This window comes from Amblyomma americanum, chromosome 1 (assembly GCF_052857255.1).
Source record: "Amblyomma americanum isolate KBUSLIRL-KWMA chromosome 1, ASM5285725v1, whole genome shotgun sequence".
Taxonomy (NCBI): Eukaryota; Metazoa; Arthropoda; class Arachnida; order Ixodida; family Ixodidae; genus Amblyomma; species Amblyomma americanum.
The window spans coordinates 26287671-26310245 of NC_135497.1; the positions used below are offsets into that span (position 1 = coordinate 26287671).

A 22575-nucleotide genomic window follows, 5' to 3' on the forward strand; every position below is an offset into this window, starting at 1 on the left:
ATGCCCCAGCATTAGAATCTGTTGATGCCGTCACCGGAACTGATTTCACTTCCTGTCTAGTGACGTAAGTTTTTCCAGCGAATGGACCGACTTTACGATCGAGGACACGTTTTTTTCCCCGTGTGGTTATCGTTGCTGTCGCAATAAAACCGCCTACGATCGTTCGAAGTGTGCAAGCGTGCTTTCTCCCGACTAGCCATGATATAATGACCCTGTCTCCCTAACGCGTGTACCTGCAAGCATCTTTTCGATTTTCTGTGTCATTGAATTGCGCAACTCCTTCAGTCTGGGACGATACATTTTTGCATGCTAAAGCAAAACCATGAAATCTCAGCCACGGAATAGTGAAGTGCTGTGGATTAATTTCGGGCACCTGATTTTCTTGGACGTGCCCTGAAATGTTAGTACACAGGCGTTTTTGTATTTCGGCTCAATTTAAATGATTACCCCGCTACTGGGATCGAACTCACGGCCTTGGACTCATCAGCTACGCGCCACAGCCACAGTGCCAGCCTAGCGAGTAGTTCATATCTGCAGTCTCAGAATCTGGATATCGCCGATAAAAACAGAGATGGTTTCTTGAAGCTGGAGGCGCGCGGTCAAATCATTGTCGCATCGTAACCGGTGCAATCTGTGGTTCGTTTCAGGGCCACACGAAGAGCGTCTTTCCTGTGGTCTTCGTACCCGCGGACGGCCTTTCAGCCGCCGACGTCGAAGACATCGTGGTCACGGGCTCCCACGACTGTACCGCTCGGACCTGGGGCCTTTTCTCCGGCGAGTGCCTCAAGGTGCTTGCTTCTTTCTTCATTTTCCCTAGAAAACCGAACAGGAGTTTGCGCCGCCTACTGGTCGCGGTGCGGCATCAATCTGGTATCGCCCCCGAAAGCTTAACCACTAGCTTGGAAACAGGGCTGTGTTAGCTTGGCATTCCTTTAATGCCATAAACTAAGTGTCAGGCGCCGCGGTTCTGAAAACTGGGCTCAATGATGCATTAGTTCCACTTCCTTCAACGACCTGAGCTATCCATTCCGTCTTGAATGCCGACAGTTAGTGAGTAGAAGCTAACCGGACGAAAGCTAAAGTTGCTACCGGGTAACATAGATGGCTGTAATAGCAGGTCAACTTTTCTGCACTCAATCATTTCTACGCAATGCATGAAGGTGAAACACTTTTCTGTTGACTGCATCCAGCGGATGAAGCAGTGCTTGACCCCCGCGATTGGTGCCCCAAAAATAAGGACGCCTCCGTCTCGCTTTTTCCTCTCCAAAGAACGTTTCCCCATTTGCTTTCGTCCAGGTGTCTCTTCATGGTGATGTGTCATCAGTTGCTTCTTTTATAGAACAAACTGCATGGTCTTGCAGGCGCCTACAAGTTAGTTTACAGCGACTGCCATGTTTTAAGCCCTTTTCTTTGTGCGCTGATCCACACAGTTTTCACCATCTACTGCCTTCTACTGATGTCATAGTGCCCTAAGCTTTCAATGAGTCCAGAACCAAGGCAAAAATTCGGGCCCAACGTTCTTGGACATCGCCAACTAGCGTCATCTGTCGGCCGCCAGTAGAAAACACAATGAAATTCAATGAGAATTATTGCATTCGTAATTGAGAGAAAACTGTGCGTAGGCATATATCCTCCGCTGAAGTATTTTTCCATTGCTCAACCGAGGCCACCTATCGGTGCAACACGTTGCACACTTGGTGAGCGCCGATGCGCTCATCAAGGAAATGCCTGCTGATATCACGGCGACTACTGCTGCTCCCGCTAGAGAGCAGACGAAAGCATGCAGGCTCCGTTACCTTCTGTGTGCACGCAAGGCAATATTTTCCTCTCACGCCCCGTGCAAGTGCTTCCGCAAAAATTGTCTAAGCAAAGATTGATTTTTCAAACTAATAGGTGAGGTGCGTTTCCGAAGTGGACGCAAAGAACCATTGCAAATCGTCGGCCAGGTACTTCTGGTTCCAAGTTTGTCATACACACTCCCTTTTGCATAGCGGTTGCCGGGCATGCATGCATCGTTTATTCACTCATTTATCTGTGCTGCGATGCCTCTTATTGCACACCATCACCGTAAGATCTGCGCGTGAAGGGTGGGAACTCGTCCTGAGCGCATAAATTGACAATAACGAAAGGTAGGAGTGTTCTGTCGTGGTTATAATATGCCTGCGTGGGCTGGCTGTTCTCCGTATGCACGGCGTCGGTTGAACTAGTTTAACGCATTGGCCATTATATATTTGTTTTTTCGCCGCACTACGATGGCAGCCAATGGCTTAAACGTGCGCAGTTTAGCAGGCGATAGATGTATTTTCCTCACAGCATGTAAGAGCTGCAAGTGGGCTCGCAAGCTGTCCATACATGCCATTGTGCGCACAGCCCGTCTTAACACATCGCACGGCATACGCGTAGAAAGCCTCCTATCATTTGCATTATCTTGGTTGCATTTCGAGCGAAAACACACGACGAAGCATAGCAAAGTCGATGTCACGTTGGTCTTGCAATGATGCAATACAATAAGCGGTGTCGCAGTGCAAAGTAAATTAGTGTAAGGAGCGATATTAACACAGCGACTGCTGTAGAGCCAGTGAGCAGGGGGAGAAATTTGAAACCGGAAGTAGCGGTAGCAGACGATTTTCCCATGATTTTCTGCTCTAAATCAGAAAACGCACCTCACCCATTAGGTCAGCCATTGGTTCTAACAACCTGTTTGATGACAGCCAGCTTCTTAATGTCGCTCAGTCACGAACAGAAAGTGTTTTGCTCATGAGCGTGGTCTTGACTTGTCCGCTGCCACTCTTGAAGTGAAGCACTACAACCGAGCAGAGTTTTATAACTGAGCTTCGTCACTAATCCTCGAAATTGTGCATGAGTACGCTACAGATGTGGTAGTCGTTGCTAATGATCGAATACTCCAAAGAACAATTTTTTTTAATTTAAAGCCATAGTGTTTATCATACCTGGCATACCCTTTGCGAATGCATTGCGTTAGCGACTGGTGCCGTGACCACTGGCAACTTTCGCAGATGTGGGACGGCAGTAGTCTAAGTCGAGCACTCGAAGGAATACACGACGATTTTGTCCAGCGTGCAAGCCGGCTGAGACGCTCCGAACTGCACTCCCTCATTGTGGTGCGAGGCACTTAGACAAAGGCTGGCTTGGGAACTTAGTGCAACTTTCCGTGTAACCGCCTGGCCTGCGGCGCATGTCCGGGTGAAGCAACTCGTGTAACGCTCTGCAGGAGCTGAGAACACGATCAAAGACCGTGTCAGCACAAGACTGCAGTCCGTCGCCGTCTCGCTTTGCGTGCAGTACAGCACAGGACGGCTGCACAGAAGCATCGCAGCCTGCCTTCTTGGTTTCGTACCCCCGATATACACCCGCTGGTTAAGTCATACCGCGAAGCCTAAGCCGGGTGATTATTAATAACCTTTACAGAATTATATTTTAAACACGATGAGAAATACGTCTGTGTTCTATGTCCAGGTGGGTTATACAGCTAGGCAGACATCATGTACGCGACAGAACGAAATGATTAAATGATTAATTAACTTGAATTAACTAAGGAACTTTTTATTTTTGATTTCAACGGTCGATATCAAATTGCTAAATTCAGGGCCATCAACATCAAAAGTTATCTCCTGTTTAAAATCGCTTAATCGGTACTGTGGTTTCATATATCGGACGTAAAAATATGCTTTTCAAATACGCTTTTGAAAGCTCGTCGAGTGGGCTTTCTCGCATTGTATAGTTCTAAAATGGCGTCGCTGCCCGTGGCATTGCCGTCAAAATCATGTTAACTTCTTCCATATCATCAACCACGCAAACGGCGTCCGCATTTGATGCTTAAGAAATGCGAGGGATGCATTTTTATAAGTGTTGCTTGCGGAAAAGCCTACACAGCGAGCTTTCAAGCGGGTATTTTTGTATTTCGTTATTTCGAACCACATAGCCGATTACGAAAACTTAGATAGGGCCTCACGTTTGATGTTAACGGCTTTAAATTGATTCCTCAAATTCAGTTAATTATTCGTTTAATGGTTACGCATAATCCACCTGCACAGACCGCATGGACGTATTTCTCATAGTTTATGAAACAGAAATCTGTACAGGGTAAAGATCATCCGGTATAACGAGCTTTCGCTCTCTTGCTTTCATCGGAAAGTAGGTTCCGCAGTGGAGCCGAAACGTCTTTTTTTATTTTAGGGATTGGGCGGCGCTTGACACGTTTCCGCCATAATTATTCCCGTTACCAGGAGGATTTCTGCTGCACCCGTGATTTATTTTTTTAATTTTCAATAAAACTGCTAGTGATGTAGCAGGGAAGCAGGCGCATGTTCCAACATTTGGTAACAAAACTGTTCGCCCACCATTCTTCTGGATACCGGTGGTGGTGGTAGTGGTTTTCATTAAAATAATAGCAAAAAGGAAGGAAAAGATTTTGTCTAGCCCCGGCATCTGCCATCGATACTGAAGCACCTGAGCTGGGGCAGCGGAAATAAAGGATAGCAGGCAGAATGGAGAAATGAAGTGAAAGGGGTGAGGGGACAGGACTCTGGATACCGCTCGGTTTTGTTTTGTTTTTTAACTGGGGGAGGGGGTTTCCCTAGGATTCCGCTGAGTTACCTCGGCTTCCACTAGCCTTGTTTGCTTTCGGTGGAATTCTCTTGAGTTGGAAAGAAACTGCCCGCTAAGGAGCTTTTTGTGCTTCTTGCAAATATTACTTCTGAGCTCAGCCGAAAAACACTTCCAAATTGTCACGGTAGCCAATTTGGTTGAGTGGCATGCAAAGCCCTTCAAAGGCAGCACACAGTGTGTTTCACCTAAGACTTTCCGCAATTTTAAAAAATAGTATTTTCTTTTTCGGCAAAGCATTGCCAGTGGTGTAGTACATCAGAATACAGCTAAGAAGTGCTAACTGGCGCTGGTTAGCTAACTTGAATAGTTAACTTTTTAACTATTGCTGTTAGGCTCCTTAATTATTGAGAGGCGTCTAGCCCATCGTAATTATTATCTATATCAGTTGTTAGATTTATGTAAACCCGGTTACCCTCGGCGCTGTGGGCCAATAATTTTGGCTACTTCGACTCGTTATTTGCTCTGGAGAGGTTGCTTTGCCTCTAAGCTTCTTGAAAGCGCATGTACTTTGGCGCGATTCTTGGATATATAACTGTGCCTATTTAAGCTGGCAATTTATTCTGTAGCCGGGTTTTTCTCTACATAGATTGCGTTTCTGCCACCCAACGCTTTTCCCACTAACGCATTTCGTGAAGCTAGGAACGAATCGTTTGCTGGCGGACAGAGGTCAGCTACGGGATTTAAATAAAAGCTACGCATAACTTCCTTACACTTCTCCACTGGTGGCCTGTACCATTCGAATTCGCGATGTCAACATGCATAGTCACCTCTTGTCTCGTGGAAAAGAATATTTTCTGCACATAAATGCTTTGAAAATTTCCTGGCGCTTTCTAAATAGTGCCTACAGTAAACGAGGTGATTCCTAATGTGTGTGTGTTTTTATACTACGCGACTATTCGCCACTGCCTCAACTGGATAACTCCACTGGGGTTATGGGGGCAATTATGGAAGTCTAAATCAATGCAGTGAACGCGCGATGGCTAGCTTACTGCCGATTTTTATTTTCGCTTTTGTTTCCTCGAAATCCAAATACGTACGTAGAGCTATCTCTGTCAAACACTCATCCGGGCCCTATGTATAGGTGCGGCTAAAATATTTCGGAACACGGTTCGATGTTTGAAATTTTCTCACGCATTCTGTAGAGAAGCTATGAAGGTTTATTAAGTTCATTTGCGAGCGTACCAGCGACATATGCTAACTAATGTGTAAAGTACTTCCTAATTATCGCTAGGTAAGGCGTGAGAGGAGTTTGATGGCCTAAGCGTGCTCCGTATGACTACAAAAGAATCATACTTGGCTATAGTGTACTAAAAGTGCAAGAAAATAATTACTTTTCAAGCCCAGGGTAGCCCGCCGCAATAGCCAGTAAGAGGAGGAAAGGACCCCTCCTCCGGCGCGCCGCTGCTTTCCTCCTTGCCCTCCTCTCCTTCTTGCTTTCAACTGCCCGCCCACTTTGTCGATATTCTCCAGTGCTAGGCGGCTGAATAGGGGACATATAGTTCTGGCTAATCCTCAGCCCTGTCTTTCCCGCGTCTTACTCTGCCGTTTTTTTAACTGAAGATAGAATTCCGCGACATTATCGTAATTTGCAAACGACATGGGCTGAACATAGCTTACCTGCGCCTGGTTATGGCAAACCAAGTTCTGGGAAAGGCGGCGAAGACAACAGTGTAACCCCAGCTCACCGAGGGTGCTTCGTCGACTCGCGAGCCCGGGTAAACGGGCATTCCTCTGAACTTAACCAAGTGCTGTGAGCCTGCACTAAGGAAGAGTAGCCCGGCATTCTTCTCAGCGTCGAACTAGCGCCGCACCTTCCAGCACTGCCGCCTCTTCGCTATGCCGTACAGAGCGGCGTATCTCGGCATTTTGACAGGGCGAAAAGCACACCACAGTGCCCAGCACTTAGACACTGCACCGAAAATCCCGGATCGATCAACCAACGGGACATTACCTAGCACCGGTGGCCGGCCACTCCGCTTCCCACGCCGCTTGCCTTGTCACATACCACCCACGCATGCCCTTTTTCCATCGCTCCTTCTCACTCCCCAAAGATGTCTGTGCTCCTCTCCACTGCTCCTCCTCCACCGCTGACGGGACGGGTTATTTGCGTCGCGACAGCGAGACGGATTCGCTGCCGAAGCGGACCTATGGAACAGGCCATCGCTCGTAAGGTGGGGCACAGATCGGATACAGAAAAGCCGCCCTTAAAGATAATGCGGTTAAACTACCAACAGTACAATAAAAAAAAACTGGAGGCGACACTTAAGCTCCGCTTTAAGGGTATGACACGATAGCATTATAAGGTACATGCTCATATATGCGGAATTGGTCGTTCTCTTCTTTACGTTCATAGATCCCTGGGAGTCCTCAGACCCCTCCTGGCGCAGTGGTGCAGCAGTTAAGCGATGCGCCACTGCCCTGCGATGGCAGGTGCTGCCACCGGTGGGGCTTGTGCGACCCAGGTTGCGCTTCCCGAGCAACCAATCGTGACCAATCATTAATTTAACTGGGCAGCTTGCTCGCACTCCTGTTGGCAGGTTGTGATGACGCCACAAGACCACGTGGCCTAAATGGGCCACGTGGGCTCCTTCCACTCCGGCTGCGAAGTTTCACACGGTGGCTAACGCCTACGCCGGACAATTTTTTTCCACATGGGGGTACTAGCGCTCTCCCGTTCATATAAATAGCGAAATAGAAAAGGTAGAAAAGAGAAGAATAGATTCTGTATAATCTCAAATCTCGCTCATCGATTCCAGTTGGAAGACTGCAGTGACTGTTGCATTGGCGCCAAGAGCCAAGCGGGATGAAGGGATATCTAGGAAATACTATTCAAGTATATATGGACGCCTAAGAAAATACCGCAGCGCTTCCTATGTCGTCTAAAAATCTGGGAATAAAATTTTTCTGGCTTGATTACGCGACAATTTAGTTCACAGCATCAATATATCCAGTGGAAGCGCGTGTATTCCGCCCCACCCCCCTTTTTTGGTATATATAGACTTCCGCGGAAGTGCCGCAGTGCAGGCGTCACTGTCCTTTTTTTTGTATAGAACGCTGTGGCACCTATTGCTTTTGCTGGTACCGCTGTGCCAAACATCACCGATCACATTTGCTTTTAGAGTCATAACAAACATAAAGAAGACATAAAATCCCGGCAGCGTCCGCTTCAAGACTGGAATTTCCCGCGGGACCAATTTACCACTTCTCCCCTGCCATGAACAAGCCACGAATTCGTCTCTGACACGCACTCTCTCCGTTCGCAAGTCGTGGCCGCAGATTGCGCACAATGCCCGCTGCTCTGCGGGGCGCGGTATTTCACCAGCTTGGGGGCATTGTTAACCGTGGGCTGACGACCGGCGCAGTGGCCCGTTGTTCGCCCGGCTGAAGACCTCCACAAACCAGAGGCCCACAAATCAGCCACACCCTCGCCAACCCGCGGGCGCCGGCACCGAGTCAGACGCAGTAAGCTTGCGGGCGATCACACTGGACGACGCAGAACAGATCAGTTAAATTTAGCCCGAAACTTTCGGCTGCCCCTCACAGACTCGTTTAAACTGTGCTGTGCAGCGTTGCGAAGGAAGCTCGAGCTCGTGGCATCCTGGCACCAGTGTCAGAATAGGGAAAGTCGTTTGAGCGAAAGACAGGTGGGCGATAATTTGCAACAGTTATGCTATGGCAAATCACTGCACTCACTGAAACGACAGCCAAATGTGGCGAGCTGCTACTACCCAGCCTTACTCGTGCGAACCGCTTAGCGAAAGTTTCGTCTCTGATCATCTGTTGCTCGCTGCACGCTTCACACGGAGGCACGTAGAACGAGCGGGCAACGCCTGCTTTTTTTGACCGAATCGTCCGCACGTACGACCAGAATTAATCGTCGCCTAGCGCAGGCCCGTCGGCTGTAACGCGGAGCCCACCCGCCGGCTGTCGGCGGAGGAAACATGGCTGCGTTGCTCAACGCTGGGAGCAGTGGTGGCGGAAGGAAGGCGGTTGGACGCCTCCGGCGACTTCCTACGGAAAGCCGGTCCCGAATGTTTGACGCCGGCCGGCCGCTCATCCGCGCCCCTCGAGAGCTCGTTTATAGCGCGAGTATAGAGCGAAGCGGCGAGCAATCACTGCGTGGGCGTAAATTACACCAGAGAAAGCCGACGCTCACGGCTGAGCTGATGCAGGGAGGGTCGTCGCCCCTGTCAGGAAAGAAACAGACAGTGGGCGTGAACTCCGTCGGTGCCTCGAAAAACGACGCACAACGAATTGGACAATGGCGTCTGCCTTTTCGGATCTCAGAGTCAAGTAGTGTAATGCTGTCCTGTATATGCGTAGCCCCTTCGATTTCAGGTGATTCTATCAGATTATTGCACCCCGAACAATTTTTTTACAAATTGGCTTCAAGCCTATTTCTACCTTAAAATAAGCATTTTAGGCAACACAGTTTTCCAGTGGAGAAAGCTGAAGACATCGCGTGAAAATTTTCGGAGGGTTTTTTTTTTGTCCACTGATCGTTTCAAACTTCTTTTAATGCTTTTTATTTGTGATGCTCTTCAATTTGACAAATTTGAGCAGCAAGTTTTAGAAACGAAAAGCTGCTTTAAGATTTATCGGGTTTATCGTCCCAAAGCGACTGTGGCTACGAGGGACGCCGTAGAGAAGGGCTCCGGAAATTTCGACAACCCGGGGTTCTTTAACGTGCACTGACATCGCACGGTACACGAGCCTCTAGAGTTTTGGCTCCATCAAAATTGGACTGCCACTGCCGGGATCGCACCCACATTTTTTGGGGTCAGCAGCCGAGCGCCATAGCCACTGAGACACCTAGGCGGCGTTCAGAAAACGAGAAGCCAGAACATGGCCACTACTGATCCGGAGTTCCCGGGTTCGAACCCGACAGCGGCGGCTGCGTTTTTATGGAGGAAAAACGCTAAGGCGCCCGTGTGCTGTGCGATGTCAGTGCACGTTAAAGATCCCCAGGTGGGCGAAATAATTCCGGAGCCCTCCACTACGGCACCTCTTTCTTCCTTTCTTCTTTCACTCCCTCCCTTATCCCTTCCCATACGGCGCAGTTCAGGTGCCCAACGATATATGAGACAGATACTGTGCCATTTCCTTTCCCCAAAAACCTATTATTATTATTATTATTATTATTATTATTATTATTATTATTATTATTATTATTATTATTATCATCATTATTATTATTATTATTATTATTATTATTATTATTATTATTATTATTATTATTATTATTATTATTATTATTATTATTATTACAGTGGGCACTGGTTCTCGTCAATGCGGTTTAGACACTCGCGCAAACAACGTCCTGCTCAAAGGCTGCTCTTCTGGGTTTAAAACAATCGCTGTATACTGTTGAATGAATGTTGCAGACAAACAAGTTTTGCGCGGACGCAGAAGTGCTGCGCAGCAGATGATTACCTACGCGGCAAAAAAAAATGGTAATAAATGAAAAAAAAATGACCGATTTCCTTAAAATCTTGCAGTACAACCTGCCAGCTCTATATTGTTTAGAAAATAATGTGTAAATTTAGAGCATTTTATATTGCTGACTGAAACGAGCGCTTATAGTAAGTAGGCTTCAGCCTCAAAATACGACCCCACGAAGACCGAATTACGGAATGTTTTGCAGAATAACCCTATTTTTACCCGAAATTCACCTGGAAACAAAACGTTCAGTTTTTAACCCCCCCCCCCCCCCTCTTTCCCGAATTCAGGAAAAAATAAAGCTCGAAAGTGAGGGGTCTAATACGTACGCTGCTAACTTGGCCGCAGACGCAAGCGCATACATTGCGCATTTCACCTGTTAGCGCCGAGCTGTTATTGCTGGCTATTTCTGTGAAACTTATTTGCTGGGCACCACAATGCTCTGCCCATACCCAACAATTCTGGACAAAGGCATTTTTGGAGGAAAAGGGTTCATGAACGCAGTTCTTTTATACATTGTAAGATTCCATTGTAACAATCAACACTGAGCTAGTTCAAAATTTTCAACGTACGGCTTTTCAGCGTGTGACTTCAGAAATATTTTTAGGCGTATGGTTCGAAGAAACGATATCGTGGAACACGCATGTTAGCAAGCTGGCGATATAATAAATAGAACAGTTGGCTGTCTCTATAAGCTGAGAGAATTACTTCCAGTGAGGCTCAAAAAAGCAATATATTTTGCTCATTTCTACTCACGTCTTTCATATTGCATTTTAGTCTGGGGAGTTACAGCCATCAATAATTACAATAAACTGGAGCGACTACAAAAAAAAATGTGTTAGGAATTCTTGAGAACTTTTATGGAAACCTTAGCCAGCTATCTACTGATCACTTGTTTACGAAACATAATATGCTTAAAGCAACTAAATTATATGATTACAAACTGTCTCTCTGTATGCATAAACATAACCTTCCAAATAATACACACCCTCCCTTGCATGCTTAACGCTTACGTAGGGAACTAAAACCAGTGCCGCGTACACGAACAAATTATGACCGGTCAACTCTTGACTACCGCATACCATCACTGTGCAATAAACTGAAACACCACATTGACTTTACTGCCCCGCTTAACACATTTAGACACGAATTAAAAAATTTCAGATGAGGCAATGAATATTACTGCGATCCAAATTAATGGCACTCACAAATAAGAACTGACACCACTACTCGACCGACGGGCAACTGGTTGGTTTTTAATCGATTAACTCTTGTTTGCAACATAATGTGCTAGCGTGTATTGGCTTTTTGTTTTAATGTATTAAAAATCAAATATACTATATTGAAATATTACTTTATAACTCTTCAGGAAGTGTAAACACTGTATTTGCTATTTGTATAAGCTTCATGTTCATATTCATTTTTTACATCTGCTGTGTGTATAATTCTAAGGAAGTGCAAACACTGCATTTGCTTAGGTATAAGCTTCATGTTCACATTCATTTTGATTTTTCTGTGAAGTCCACTGCTTGATGCTGCCTGTAGGCCCCCGGGCCCAGTCAAGCTGTCTGTGACAGCTTTTTACCTGGGGGACCCCAACTTGTAGGTTGAAAATAAAGTGGATTTGGATTTGGATTTATAATATATGCCCGTATCTTCCGTCAGCAGGCTTGAATTTTTTTGCTATTAACGTTTTTCAAACCGACCAAAGCGTTCCCCATTGGTTTTCTATGAAAGTCATAGCTGCTCTATGCGAGCGATGAAAAAAAACTTTAAGAGAGATTTTGCTATACATCAGAAAAATGGACCAGTACATTCAATATTTCCATAACCGTACCTAACAATTTTCCAATATTCAACGTTTTTATCCAAGAATGTTGGACATGCCATAGTTTCCGTACTATGTTCCAAGACTGAAAACGGCGCGAAAAACGGGACAAGAAGAGAGAAGCAACACACACAGCACTAAAATTACAACTGAGTGTATTTCATGCGAAAGCGCAATAAATACAGGAAGTACACATAAAAACTAAAAGAACACCATGATATAAGATTGATACTATTGCAGATCAATATCTAAAAAGGCTACCTCTTTTCTCGATAAGCGAAGAGACGGCATGTTCAAGCACTTGTCACCTCTCGTGTGGATGGCGAAGCTCCGTACAGTTCTCGTTTTTGTTGGCTTGCGTGCGTGCGCAGCACATTGCTTTTGTTGAACTGGGGAGTGCACTTGCATGTTGTCACATGCTTGGCGAGTGTGATCCCTCTGCCTACTGTGACATCATTAGCGTGCTCTCTTAATCTGTCATTTAAGCAACGGCCAGTCTGGCCAACATAAGTGGCAGCGCATTACAGAGGGATTTCGTAGATCACCTTGCTTTGGCAGTCAACATATTGCGTCACGGGCTTAGTGCTCAAGGATTCTCGCTTTTTCTCTACCCCGTTTACTTTCCTTCACAACCTGCGCAATTTGTTGGGTGCCGGAAACACTACACGCACACCGCCTCATCCCGCAAGCAATCTTTTCAGCCGATGGCTGACGCCATGGACATATGGGATGGCCGCTGTCTTGACCGAACTTGGCTCAGGCTGTTTGGAGTCGGCTGGTCTATGCAGTTCATTCAAAAGAAGGTAGGCAATGCTGTTCATGATGGCCTTCGGATAACCAGCAGCGCTCAGTATTTGAGCTTGCGCCTCTACACTTTCTAAAATGCGGTGGTGGCAGGATCTGTTGAGGGCATTCCTTAAAGCGCTCAAATTTATTCCACTCTTCACCACTTTGGAGCGCGCCGAAGAATAGGGTAGAAAGCCCTTCTGCGAACGTGGAGCGTATTTCCAACAGAGGTGCCTGTCTTCCAAAATGAGCCTTGTATCGAGGAGCTGCAGTTGGTTCTCCTCAGGAACTTCTTTGGTGACTTCAAAGTCACCCAAGATGCTTGTAAACAGGGTATGAAGGTCCTCAACTTCCTTTGAGAAGCTGTCGCTTGAATGCCTGAAGATTATCAAGTAGTCGTCAACCAACCGAAAAACCCGCTCGACATTTCTGTCATGAAGGGCATCGTTCAATCTTCTGTCAGCTCGTGCAAGCAAAAGGTCACTTAGCAAGGGCGCAATACAGGATCCTATGCAGTTCCTCGATACAAGGCTCATTTTGGAAGACAGGCACCTCTGTTGGAAGTACGCTCCACGTTCGCAGAAGGGCTTTCTATCCTATTCTTCGGCGCATTCCAAATTGGTGAAGCGTGGAATAGATTTAAGTGCTTTAAGGAATGCCCTCAACAGGTCCTGCCACCACCGCATTTTAGAAAGTGTAGAGGCGCAAGCTCAAATACTGAGCGCTGCTGGTTATCCGAAGGCCATCATGAACAGCATTGTCCACCTTCTTTTGAATGAACTGCATAGACCAGCCGACTCCAAACAGCCTGAGCCAAGTTCGGTCAAGACAGCGGCCATCCCATATGTCCATGGCGTCAGCCATCGGCTGAAAAGATTGCTTGCGGGACGAGGCGGTGTGCGTGTAGTGTTTCCGGCACCCAACAAATTGCGCAGGTTGTGAAGGAAAGTAAACGGGGTAGAGAAAAAGCGAGAATCCTTGAGCACTAAGCACGTGACGCAATATGTTGACTGCCAAAGCAAGGTGATCTACGAAATCCCTCTGTAATGCGGTGCCACTTATGTTGGCCAGACTGGCCGTTGCTTAAATGACAGATTAAGAGAGCACGCTAATGATGTCAGAGTAGGCAGAGGGATCACACTCACCAAGCATGTGACAACATGCAAGTGCACTCCCCAGTTCAACAAAAGCAATGTGCTGCGCACGTACGCAAGCCAACAAAAACGAGAACTGTACGGAGCTTCGCCATCCACATGAGAGGTGACAAGTGCTTGAACATGCCGTCTCTTCGCTTATCGAGAAAAGAGCTAGCCTTTTTAGATATTGACCTGCAATAGCATCAATCTTATATCATGGTGTTCTTTTAGTTTTTTATGTGTACTTCCTGTATTTATTGCGCTATCGCATGAAATACACTCAGTTGTAAGTTCGGTGCTGTGTGTGTTGCTTCTCTCTTCTTGTCCCGTTTTTCGCGCCGTTTTCAGCCTTGAATCATGAACCAACTGGCCCAACAATCTTCCCTTTTGCCGTTCTATGTTGTTCTACGCTGCCATTGCGGAGCTTACAGCAGCGACTGCTTCTGTTGCCGTTAATACCGTGATGATCATTATTTTTCTTTCTCCATACCGATTCGCGTTACTATGAATCCAAATGTGAGTCGACTTTATTTTTTTCGTGCAACAATAATTCCTCGGTTTATTTACGTTTGCTATACTGTGGGATATAGGACATGAGAAACGGACGGGTGAAAAACTAGTCTCATACTCTACGCTTTTTGTGTACCTGGCGACGTTACTGAATCATAGCAAATAACTTAAGGGCTAAACCAACCTCCCCCCTCCCTTTTTTTTTCATTATCGGCTTCTGACCTTGAATGTCGTCATCATGATTGGTTTTTAATATTATTCACATTTTTACAGGTTCCGCATTTATTCCTTCCAGGACAAGGATTAACGATATTTCCCCAGGCGGTCTAATTACCTAGTTTGTGCACGGGGCTGTTTTCAAAGCCATTTTCTTTCTTTGCAACGGCAGAAGGAAAATCTCAAGACTCTTGTACCGAAACTGCGAACGCAGGCCCATTGTCAATGATGGCAACTGAACACCGGCGGGGACGGTTTGCTACCGCACCGTCTCTTCGCCGCTATTGTTCTGACTTTTCATGTTCGTGTATTGCCTGCACTCACATGCGTTGTCTCTTGCCTTATTCTTTCTCTGCAGACTAAAAAAATGCAAAATAGAGAGTAATGAAGGCAAGAACCTTTCGTAAAGCGGTATACTTCGTTTCGGCTGATTTTACACGGCGCATTTATTGGCCCAACGACAGAAGCAAATTGCCTGATAGCTTACACAATCCTCCTACAGATGTCTAAGGTAGGTGGCGAACTGAAAAGCGGGATTCGAGACTTTTTTTAAATCTTTTGTGCACTAGCTAAGTCATCTGTAAAAAAAAAACATACTTCGCTGTTGACAAAGGGGCTTTCGTTTCCTCAAATATCCGCTGTCCGCGTATCTCAAGAATAGGGCTGAAGTCCCTCTATCGATTTGTTTTTTGAATTTTTTCTCCGCGGTAATGGCGACCAATATTTAAGTCCTTTCTGAAATTCCCTCTATTTGCATGAGCTAACCGCATCCGAGAAAAATCCATCCGAAAAATCCCATCCGAGAAAAAAGGCTTCTGACTACCGTCGTCTTTCTTCATGTTTTTAGAGTCGCGTACACCGGACGCCCAAAGTTTTCCGGGTGCGCGAATCGTTGAGAAAACGCTGCTTCCGTGAAGCTTTGACGTATGAATCCCGAAAATGGCAAGCTGTCCGCGTGTTCACGCGCTCTCAGGTTACATATGACTGGGTCGAAATTCTTCACTTTCGTGACTGGCGTGCCCCGTGAGCTTTTGACGCCGGTTGTACGTTGCGAAATTCTTTTCACGGTCTCGCCAGAATGTTAGTGATCTCGATGATTCTTCTCCATGTCCTTACAGCGTTTATTTTGAAGACCTTCGGGCGTGTTTACGTCTATATAAGTGCACACCGCTCTCAGAGCTGTTGGGGTAGACGTGCGGCATATTTAAAATATCATACTCAGAAAAATCAGCTGCCCCATTTCGACGCCCGACCCACATATATATGCATGCAAACGCTCCCGCTTCGCGATCGGCTGAGTGTCTCTATGAGTGTCTCTCGTGCCAAGTGGCAGCAGGCCGTTTCCAGAATTCCAGATTCTGCACCATCGCATCGCTTTTCATCTGCCCGCCAACCCACGAGAACCCTTTTTCGATACTCGATGTAAACAGGGCTCTCGTGCCGGATGGTTTTTTTTTTCTGCCGTGCATGAATTTTCCGCACTATGAGCTTTATCTTTAGAATATCCTTGCCTCCTGCGCCCCACACGTAGGGCAGTGAGGACGGTGCGTGCACTTGGCAATCCTCCTTGACTGTGTCCTTTCCTCTTCACACTGACATCCTCTCTGAAAATGCCTTGCTTTCCAGTATAATTCTTGTCACCCTGCTACCCTGTTGGACGATCGAACAAGCTGCTTTAAATGGCAAAAGCAGCGTGAAGATGGGATAATTAAGCGAAGCAAGGGACAAAGAGGCTGCCGCGTTTCTGCCTTCAAGTCGTTCGTCTTAGCGCTGTTTCCTGCTCTTAATGCGTAATACTGCACCAACCTCTCTATTTGTTCACGGTGCGGCTGTGCAAAATCTTCGCGCGCAAGCCGAAAGCCACAGTTAAGTGCTAGCGAAATGCGAGACAAAGCGCAGCACTCTCTGCTGCCAAAAAGACGCAAATGGCCATCCCTCTGAGGGACCAAAAAAAGCGCGCAGCGAAGACAACCACGAAAAGCTTCCTTCTAATATGCTATGCGGCAATTACCTGAAGCCCGGAGAAAAAGGTAGGAATAATCAGTGATGGCATTCAGCTGTGAATTTTGCGGCTTCCAGGCGTTCCTCGATAAATCAAGGCTTTTATCCCGAAACAGCTGCCAGGCGCCGAAAGTTAAGCCTCATTAAAGGCTGTGCGAGACTGCACTTACTTTGTGGAGGCTACCCAAATCAACCTAGCGCGCAATTCGTTAGGCTTACCTCACTCAAACAAAAGAGATTTTCCTCGTCGGCACTGCGAACATTTTTTTTTGTTTAGAACTGTTGAAAGTTCTGTGAAAGCGAAATATTCTGTAAGATCAGAATTCAACTGCTTGACTTGAAACCCGAAGCAGGAGTTGCTCAAGCGGATTTCAAATCAATTGTCCTCGGCTAACCTCGACCGTAAGCCACTCAAATTCGTTACCGTTGCTCAACTGCGGCACTCCTTTAGCCTGCAACCATTGGTGCGCACGACTCAACACGCTTAGAAAATAATGCACGAGACTAGATTCCATGACGAGTGCGAAAAAATACTGTAAAACATTCATAAACAGCTTCATGCACTGAGCCTTATTCATTTGAAAATGGCGGACCGTTCTAACCTTCCGCTTTTGCGCCCGGGTGGAGGCATAGGACCAAAGCCCTTTCAATGCGGTATTTTTTACTTTCTACACTATCCTCCTATACAGTCTTTTTAACCTTTACAGATGTGTATTTTAAAAGCTGTGAGAGATACGGCGTAGTGGTCTGTTGACCTGTATTGAACAGCAAGGCGGACACTTTGTGCCTCATATGGATCATTGATTACTTTCATATAAATCAACAATTACGTTCGCTTATCATGCCGTCTGGGAACTGCGTTTACACGTAGAACTATCTAGACTGTCTAAAGAGTGAACTGTTGGCCTAATTGGTAGTTACACGTCATATTCATTTCATTTAGCGCAAAGGTCAGGACAAAAGAAAGAACAAAGCGCCTATGTTCGTATTCTTGTGTTCTTTTGTTGCCGTGTCCTTCGCGTTCAGTGAAATGAATATGATATCTAGACTGTCTCCTTTCAACGACTCTATCAGTGAGTAAAGGTAGCTCACGCATTATTAAGTCGGACTCAACCACAAGCTTGCGCGTTTCCTAGAAACACCCAGCTGATAAGAGCATAAGGACACACACTTGTCGCGATATTTTCAAAAATTATCAGCTTCGAAAGGGAGTCGCATACTTCTTCATGCTCTTCGTAGATGTACTACGTACCTCAAACCAGCAACTGGTTCCGTCCCGAGAGCGTGGCGTTCGTGCACTGGACACGTTAACGTAGCGCTAAGGGTTAAGCAACTTCCTTTTGCTTACTCATGCAATGCACAAACTTGAGCCCATGCTGCTCTGGAACCATATGCAACACGTCATCCTAAACGCTACACCCCAGTCACAAATGTCCTCTGGGAAGACAGCGTTGCACCCGCGATCCTGATGAATGCGCGAAAGTCGACAGCGCTAAAGGCACGAGAACAACGAAGGAACGCACATCACAACAGAAGCGCTAGAGACGTTCCTTCGCGTTGTTTATGCCTTTCGCCCAGTTCTCGCTCCTTGATCAGGATGGACGAAGCTGTCAACCGCAGTCGTGTCCCGACCCCACCGCAGATCCTGCGAGGCCATTCGGCGCCCATCAACGCCATGGTGGTGGACGCGGAGGGCACCTTTGTGTTCACGGGCGGCGGCGACGGCGTCATCCGAAGCTGGCACGTTCGTAGCGGCGAGTGCCAGCACGTTCTCACCGGACACCAGGGACCCATCGTCTGCTTGCTCGTGAGTGGGTTTAGTGCGATGCGCGTAGCTGCTAATTAGATGCCTCGGTGCCAGAGCGTTCTGACAGTCCTCAATTGAAGCCTTGCTGGGACCGCCGAGAATGCTGGTAGCACGAGGCTCCTGTCCATGCTTACGGCGGTCCAAGGAGTAGTCATATCTCGCACTTGATGAGCATACGGAACAAAGCACGGATGGTTTCCATGCAATTCAGGGCTCTTGTTACTCGCGGCGAACGAGTTTTTCGAGCGTATGCGGCGAGGTTTCAGTCGATCAATCACCATTCAAGGAGATTACACATCGACATCTACGGTGCGTATGGCAAGATCCGCACGAAATTTTAATTTTGCAAGGTCGCTCTACTTTTGTTTTTCTGGCCGCATTCTGTCGCGACGGCACTGCATTGATGGTGAAATAAATGATGCGCTCTCCCAGCCTTCATAGACACTCCCGAAGCGGCTCAAAGTGGTTCCCACAAAAGCTTACTCTTTCCCCATTAAGATCACCGAGTGCGTTGCGTGCGGCGCGTGTGGCTGCGCAGCTACAAACCACGTTCTTTGCTACTGTCCCCTTTACTTATCGGAAAAACAGTCGCTTTCCACAACGTGGGCACGCCTGCACAATCACTCAAGGCCTAGGGAATGATCCTTCGACATCGGGTTAGTTTACAGGGCTATGTAGGCACTCATGCTGTTCCCTGAGGCAAGTGGCTTGTCTGAAGGCAGAAGATGTCCAGACAGGCTGGATGTGATGGACGGCTGGGGTTCGTCGTTGTCAGGGCATGCCCGCATGCTGTTTATGCCACATGAGGGTCCGTACCCATCGCCACGCGGCTCATAGCACGTCCGGGTTTGTGCATGATCAAAATCGTGATCAGTGGCGCCTCTGACAGCAAGGAATTCTAGTGCTGTGGTAGATAGACACGAAAAGCTCGGATGGTTCGTGATACCAATATGAATTGTTTGGCTGTTCAAGGCCAACGTAGTCGGCGCACTGCGGGAGCCCAGAGTTTAGTACGGTGTAGTGCATGTTGTCGTTCGAAACCGCCCGTAGGCCATGTGACTCATCCGTTCTGAGTGGGTACATCACAGCTCTTGTACGGAAGGTTTCTTTACCGACTAAGTTTACCGCATATGGCAGCTTGACCTGTAAACCAGAAAATAAAACTGCGCCAACAGTGCTTCGTCACAAAAGACCTTTCAGAACAAGGTCCTTTCCGGCATCAGCAAACTCTTTCGTAAGACATCCCACCACCGTGGATATGGCGCCTGTGTCAAAGAAGTGCTCGCTTACGCTAAACTTTCATCACGATCGATCATCAGGCACTAATACAGAGGGGTAAGTGGGTCACGTCCATGGCGCTCCAATACTAAACTGCTCCACGGTCTGCCTGCACCTGTGTGAGCCGCTTTCGCGCGTCTTGCTTTGAGCAAGCCCGGTGCCTGCCTTTGATGGCGCACAATAAGCATAAAAGACTACCAGGGACAATCAATTACTAATGGATTACTAATCCATTACTGTGTGGGGTCTGTAGGGTGGTCTGAGAGAGGACCGCTTCGCTGGCTCGGACCACAGCTGTGGCCGCGAAGAACAACTATGACCAACGAATAGCCAGCAGGCAGAGCTGCTTATTGGGAAACTCCCCTAACCGACGGCCTTTCCGGTAGCACCGGCGGCAGGCAGGCGAGCAACGCAAATGGAGTGGCGTCACCTTGAGAGCTGCGGCTCCCAGCGTGGTCCGGTGGGCCACGAGACAGCCTCCTCCAGCGGGCGAGGGAAAAACGGATTCCCACAGTTAATTAAGCTGTCTTAGTGAGGCTTGATGATTTATTAAATTTATTTATTTTTAATTACTACAAGAAAAGGCACTAGCCATCTGTGTAGGTATAGAATTAATGATATTATGTTAAGCATAAGCGAGGAAGTCAAATATCGCGGTGTCTTCTTTACATCTGACTTTTAATAAAATAAGCATAACTACATTCGAAATAAAGCAGCATCTGTTTTGGGCGTTTTACAGCGGAACTTCAGTCGTTTGCCAACAAACTTAACAATGCGCCAGTATTTCAATCATGTGCGAACAGAACTTGAATATGGATGCGTTTGTTTGGGCCTACATACACCTGAGGTTATATTTAGGTTATAAAAAATTCAGACGAGGGCAGTCAGATATTTGTTCTAGAAAATTATCGCCGGGAACTCAGCATGACAGAAAGCAAACGGAAACTTAAATGGCAAGCACTAAAGGACCGTAGAACAAATGTCAGAATAAAATTCTTCCATAACATTTACTTTTCTAGAGTAGGCACAAACTGCGAAAAATATATTAAAACACCAACCTACACATCGAAGAAGCTGCAACAGTGCTCGAATTTGAGGGAATTTTCCTGCAAGGGTGACTTCTTTATTCTTTTTTGTTTGAACTGTCCGAAGCTTGAGCAGTTTTACACTTGGCATTGTATATACCACATCAAATGATTAATTTTTAATTAGCTTGTTCATATCCATATTTAACCACTACAACCCTTGTGTTGTAATGCCCTACCTGGCGATGCAGGTAACGAATAAACAAATAATAAATGAATAAAATACTTTCTTTCATTACCATGCAGTCGTTTTTAAAAAGCAAAGAAGTTGTCAAGTGCGAAAATTTCGCGCTAGGACGCCAACTATCACACGCCAAGAAACAGGTTAAAAAGGTTTACAGTCACTGACCAAGTAAAAAATGATGTCAGACGTTTCGAAACCCGTACGAATTCCTTGATCACAGCGAGGCGGACAAGAAAAGTAGGCGGCATTTTAAGAGCGAAGCTTGGGACGTAATGACTGGGTGTAGATTACTGTCATGCTTACTGCCGTGTGGTTCACGGTCCTGGTCGTCAATTGGATTGGACGTTATCCCAGCCAATCTGTTGTCCTGACTTAAGCGCGTGCTCAGCAAGAGCTCCTAATGCGATATCCACATTTCTGGAGTCACGCTGGTGCTCCTTGAGTAATAACGCGAACTTCCTCATCTCGCCCATATAGACCTTACTGCAGGCGCCACCAGGAATCCTGTAGACCACCCCAGGGAAGCTGATATCTTTACAGGCGGTCCTTGACATTAACAAGCATATTCCGTAGCTTGCAGCTGCACGTCATACTTCCAGAATAATCTGCACAGGTCTCTTTGTATTGCGACTTTGTATGTAACTTATTCGCTTATTCTGATCATGTTTTTTCATATATTGGCCTCTTTTTTTTCCTTATTGTCTACAGAAGGTCTAAATACGATCACAGACTCGGATACAATTTACTCAGTTATCTCAATAGGAGCTCTTTTACAGCTTAAATTAAGTGATCCTTACATTTGGAGCTCTGCCCGTACCAGTGTATTGATTCATGTGCAGTGCAGCTGCAGTTCAAATATGTTCTCAATCATCGACAGAATAGCTGCTCGCCTGAAGCTGAGCCCTTATTTTTCGAGCTCTTATGCAAGCGCTGCCCGCTTCCTTTTTTGTGCTTGTTTATTCTTAGGACCCCCGTTGTTTCATTTACGACTACTTGAAAATATTAAACCTGTTATTCTTTTCTCCCTGTCTCCCTTCACGGCTGCAGACTTGTCTGGTTCTTGGAGCTGCTACAGCGCACCTTAAGAAAGGGAAGAAAATAAAACTTTGTTGAGACCCTCGCGAGCAGTTGCCCTTTGTTGAAAGACACGGAAATTGGCTTATGATTAATGGGGGTGGATTTTCACGTTCCACAGCATCCCTTCGACCCGTGAAATAACCGCACAGGGTTATTTAATGTGCACGGAATTCTCAATGTATAGGCATTTTCGCACTAGGCCTCCTTCAAAATGTGGGCGCCTTTTGTTACCATGGGTGTAGCGCTCCACTGCATATGTATGAAATTCCCGAATTACGCTGATTCTGATTGTGCCATTTCCCTGTTTTATCTTCCTAGATCAATTTCGACATTCATTCACTATTAAACGCAGCGAATTCGTGCCCCTTCACTATGTGATATCATTGTAGGCAGCTCTCCGGGCATTTTTGATTATGCCTCGCCGCCCATTTGTAGGCGGGTGATTGTTGTTATTCGACTCGCTCTTTGCACAAGATAAGACTTATACGCTCGACGATCGACAAGAAGAGCTGCTCGGCCGCGGTGAGAGACTGGATCTGTATTCTTACTGGTGGCGTCGCAACATTTTCTCCAGACATAATGACTAGCAATGTAGGCGA

At 46.6% G+C, this 22575-nt stretch overlaps 1 protein-coding gene across 1 annotated transcript in view; it reads left to right on the top strand.

The window, feature by feature from the left end:
- LOC144131616 (uncharacterized) overlaps positions 1-22575 on the top strand; it is a 55812-nt gene that overhangs the window by 12239 nt on the left and 20998 nt on the right. Inside the window, exons 3-4 of the mRNA XM_077664459.1 lie at positions 648-788; positions 18188-18352. Coding sequence (XP_077520585.1) covers positions 648-788; positions 18188-18352 — 306 coding nt within the window. The remainder of the gene's footprint in view (positions 1-647; positions 789-18187; positions 18353-22575) is intronic.